The 4888-nt window shown below is 42.5% G+C and overlaps 1 protein-coding gene across 1 annotated transcript; it reads right to left on the bottom strand.

Moving 5' to 3' along the window:
* Positions 1–3755: 3755 nt before the first annotated feature.
* LOC142181002 (uncharacterized) lies at positions 3756–4484 on the bottom strand. Its single transcript, XM_075253114.1, has one exon. The coding sequence runs from the start codon at positions 4482–4484 to the stop codon at positions 3756–3758; it is 729 nt and encodes a 242-aa protein (XP_075109215.1).
* Between the last annotated feature and the right edge of the window lie 404 nt (positions 4485–4888).

The following is a 4888-nucleotide window of genomic DNA, read 5'->3' as shown; positions in this document are numbered from 1 at the left end:
AGTCAAATTCCAGACTCTGCATCTTCTACATCTCAGCTTTCAATTCAGCCACATCCTTCCTGAGTTGAGGCATACCTCCAACCTCACCCCGCTCAACCTTTCAAGACGCACTTCAAAGTGCTTGAGGTGATCCTCATAAGTTTGATGCTGCTGTTAAAGAACACTCACTGAGGATTGGACAGGGATCAATGTTTGCCAGATGAGGTTTGAAATTTACTTTTAGCTGGTCTACCTTAGCATTGGCATGCTGAGCTAGTAGACCTAGCTTGGAAAGAGCTGGTAAGGGGACCTGGGGATATGCGGTGGTATGCTGTAGAGTAGCTGTGGAGGTAGCTGGAGCTTGAGAGGTTTCAGGCAGTGTTGGGACCTCTGATGCTGCTGAGTCTGCTGGAGGAGGAACTGGAGTCTCTGTTTGAGTTGCAATTTCTTTGTCTACTGCATCACTGATTTGCATGATGTCAATATCCTTGAGAGCTTTCTCCAGTTTGTCAGGCTTTAGCATAGGAGGCACATTTATAGCTTTGTAGAGAGCAGTGATCAAACATGGGAAAGGAAGTGATGTTTGTTTCTGGTTTGATCTAATTCCCAACTCATGAAATATGATTTCCCCCACATCAATCTTTATGCATGTCATGATGCATGCAATGAGGAATGCCTTCTCAATGTTGATGTCAGTTTCATTTCTAGTTGGCATCAGGGGAGATGTGACAAAGTTGAGCCAATATCGACCCTCACGTGTGAGATCCTCCTTGTAAATCTTGTGTTTAGGGTCAATCCAAGCTGGTGTCCCCTTTGCTATGACGGAGGCAATCCAGGCATGCTCGTTGTTCTTGTTAGCTATCTCAGCCTCATATTCACCTATGTCTGACCTCCACTCCTCAAAGTACAAGTCATTGATAGTTGCATCATCACAAAGAACTTGGACTCCTCGAACTAGGACAGATTGTGCAAATATCTTGTTTCGGTTATCTTTAGCAGTCCTTGATGCACCATATGAATCATAGAATTCCTTCACAAGCATCTCATTGTATTCATCAGGGACCTCAATGAAGAATTCCCATTTCCTTTGCTTGATGTTCTCGATTATATGAGTGTAGTGCTCTTGCAGCCCATTTAAACTCAACTGCTTCTCCTCGAGAATCTTTCTCTTTGAGAGCCCTTCTTTATATAGATTCATAGAGCATGTGACCCAAACCGGAGATTAAGATCCTCCCCCATCTTCCTTCATGCCTCAGCCTGTAGATCAACAGAAGGCCTGAGGTCACTCTATGCCTCCTCCTCTTCACACTGTGAGGAGTGCTCAGGATTAATACGAATTGCCTGAGCCCGCTGACGTTTGGCTTGTTGTGCTTGTTGGCTAGGAGTAGCACTCTGTTTCTGTCTACGAGTGAGCGGTGATCCCATTGGATTAGACTTCTTTGGTGTCATTCCTGTTGATGAAACATTGGTGAGTGGGTGAAAAAGCATAGGAAATACATTAGAGACAATGTAAAGAAGTAGGTAGACTATGCGATGGATTATGCGATCACATATCAACTATGCGGACCGCAAAACCATCGCAGATGTGAACAACATAAAAGGCAACAATGGTTATGCGATCGCAAAAGCAACCACATATATGGTTATGCGACTGTAAAAGCAACCACATATGTGGTTATGCGACTGCAAAGTGGTCCAATTTCTTATCACCAGAAAGGCTAATTGTCTGCCTCACTTTGCGACAAGTATGCAAACTGTATAAGCGGTTTGCGATCGCAAAAGCAATCGCATAACCCTTTTTGCATTAGATCACCTAAGGGTCTTATGCAACAACTTTGCGGATCACAAACCAATTATGCGGCCCACAAAGATCGTCTTCTTCATCGAAACAGTGCCCCCCCCCCCTTCACGTGCTTTCCTATTGCTACCCACTTAGATTTCTCATTGTTGTATAAGGCCATTTAGTCGTTTTAATAAGAGAGGGGTACTTAGACTTCCCCCTTTTTGGTCACAGGCCAATCAATCGGGTTACTCAAACTTCCCCTTTTTTGTTTCATCAACAATACGATACACATTCACTCAACCAAGACATCACCAATATGCTACTGTACTCAGGGGGAATTCAAGAGATCAGGGGAGTGACCAATTTGAGCTCAGAATTGAGGAAGAAACGTAAATAACAATTACGAGAGGGAGAAGAACATACCAGAATTTCACAAGATTATGCAGCCAGATATGCTTTGTGTGAAATGCATTCCTTGATTTGTGAGTACTATTTATTTTTTATCTTTTCTCTTTTCTTTCCTTTCTAGTAAATATTTTTGTTCTTTTGATTTATGTTTAAGTGTTAGTGTGTGATAAGAGTGAGGATGACAAATGCGGAAGCTTAGGATTTTGTACCTATCAAGTTTATGGTGCTTAAGTCCATCGCAGAACACATTATGCGATCACATATATGTTGTGCGATGGACTAATAACCAGGCAACCTAAACTAACTTTGCGATGCATGATGCGGTCGCAAAGTTGTTACGCGCTCTGCATAAGTGAAAAACATATCGCATATTTGACCACCAAGTTAACAAATTTATCTACCTGGGTCTGCGATGAATATGCGGTTCGCATAGTCATTATGCGACCGCATAGTTGTCGCCAATTCTGGACCTTTCTTCCTTCAGTTTCCTCAGCTCTAGGACCATATTCATGATATTTTGGGACTAACTGCACTCTAACACACACGTCAACTTGCTCAATTTAAACTACATAAAAAATAAATTTACAAAAGAGTTTTACCACACATGGGTTGCCTCCCAAGAAGCGTTTGATTTAACGTCGCAGCACAATGCAGTTTACCCCTTTTTGGGATATTCATTAGTGGGGACTGCTGTTGGACTATCCCTTAGAGAAAATTATTCTATCAAATGCCTTTCTCCTGTGGTACCGAGGTAATGCTTGACTCATTGACCATTCACCTTGAAAGTTCGAGTTCTATCCTCCGACTCCAGTTCAATAGCACCATAGGGGGACACACTCACAATTTTGAATGGGCCAGACCATTTGGACTTGAGTTTTCCTAGAAATAACTTGAGTTTTGAATTGAAGAGTAAGACCAAGTCACCAGAATTAAACTCCCACTTCAATATCTTCTTAGCAAGGACAAACTTCATTCGTTCCTTGTACATAGCTGCACTCTCATAGGCATGGAGGCGGAATTCCTCCATCTCATTAAGTTGTGTCATTCTCAGATTAGCAGCCTTAGCCTAGTCAAGATTCAACTTCTTCAATGCCCACATGGCTTTCTGTTCAAGCTCCACTGGCAAGTGACATACTTTTCCAAAAACCAACCGGTATAGTGAAGTGCCAATGGGAGTCTTAAATGCTATGCGATATGCCCGCAATGCATCATCTAGCTTCCTTGACTAGTCGGTCCTATTTGCGTTAACAGTTTTAGCCAAGATGTTTTTGATTTCCCTATTAGAAACTTCAACCTGACCACTGACTGATGATGATAGGGTGTGGCCACCTTGTTCTTTACACCATAGTTTTCAAGCAGCCCGACGAAAGCCTTGTTGCAGAAATAAGAACCACCATCACTTAGGATGTCCCTTGGGGTACCAAACCGTCTGAATATGTTCTTTTTCAAGAATGCAGTCACACTTCTTGCTTCATTGTTAGGCAACACAATTGCCTCGACCCATTTGGAGACGTAGTCCACAACTACCAAGATGTAGGTCATGCCATAAGAGATGAAAGGGCCCATAAAGTCTATCCCCCATACATCAAAGATCTCGACCTCCAGTAAAAAAATTCATAGGCATCTCATGTCTTGTAGATATTGAACCTTGTCTTTGACATTGATCGTATGCCTTGACCATTTGATTTGCATCTTGGTAGATCAATGGCCAATAGTAGCCACATTCAAGCACTTTTGCCGCCGTCCGATTTCCTCCATGATAGCCCCCAATCGGAGAATCATGCCATGCTTTGAGAATTGGAATTACTTCATCTTCCAGAACACAACGCCGAATGATTTTGTCGGCACAAATTCGGAACAAGAAGGTTTCCTCCCAGTAGTATTGCCTACACTCCCGCAAGAACTTTTTCTTTTGATAAGTCTCCAATCCATCAGGAATAAGATCACTAACCAAGAAGTTAGCTATGTTGGCATACCACGGAGTGAATGTGCTAGACAATGCTAATATGTGCTCATCCGGAAAAGCATCATTGATCTCAAGGTCTTCTTTTGGTGTCCCTACCTCCTTAAGCCTAGATAGGTGATCTGCAACTTGATTTTCTGTCCCTTTCCGATCATTGACTTCAAAGTCAAACTCTTGCAAAAAAAGTACCCACCGAATCAATCTTGGTTTGGCATCCTTCTTCGCCATAATATAACAGAGAGCAGCATGATCAGTGTAAACTATCACTTTGGACCCCAACAAATAAGCCCGAAACTTTTCAAAAGCATAGACAATTGCGAGAAGTTCTTGCTCAGTCACAGTGTAATTCATTTAAGCGCCATTAAGTGTCTTGCTTGCATAGTAGACAGGGTGAAGGATCTTGTTATGATGTTGGCCAAGCACCGCCCCAATAGCTACACCACTAGCATCACACATGAGTTAGAATGGAAGAGACCAATCGGGTATGATAATAATAGGTGCCATGGTGAGCTTTTCTTTCAATTCCTCAAAAGCCTTGAGGCACTTCTCATCAAATACGAATTTTGCATCTTTTTCAAGGAGTTTGCACATGGGATTTGCAATTTTGGAGAAGCCCTTTATAAAATGCCCCGACGTGCCCCAAAAAGCTTCGGACACCTTTTACTGAAGTAGGTGGAGGAAGCTTGGAAATGATCTCGATCTTTGCCCGGTCAACCTCTATGCCTTGTTTGGAAATTTTGTGGCTCAAAATAATG

This window comes from Nicotiana tabacum, chromosome 5 (assembly GCF_000715075.1).
Source record: "Nicotiana tabacum cultivar K326 chromosome 5, ASM71507v2, whole genome shotgun sequence".
NCBI classification, from domain to species: domain Eukaryota; kingdom Viridiplantae; phylum Streptophyta; class Magnoliopsida; order Solanales; family Solanaceae; genus Nicotiana; species Nicotiana tabacum.
The sequence above is the reverse complement of the archived record's forward strand: the minus strand, read 5'-3'. Positions and strand labels throughout refer to the sequence as shown.

Excerpts from the sequence above, each read along its gene's own strand:
- LOC142181002 (XM_075253114.1), bottom strand. The coding sequence starts at position 4,484 with ATGAATTACACTGTGACTGAGCAAGAACTTCTCGCAATTGTCTATGCT.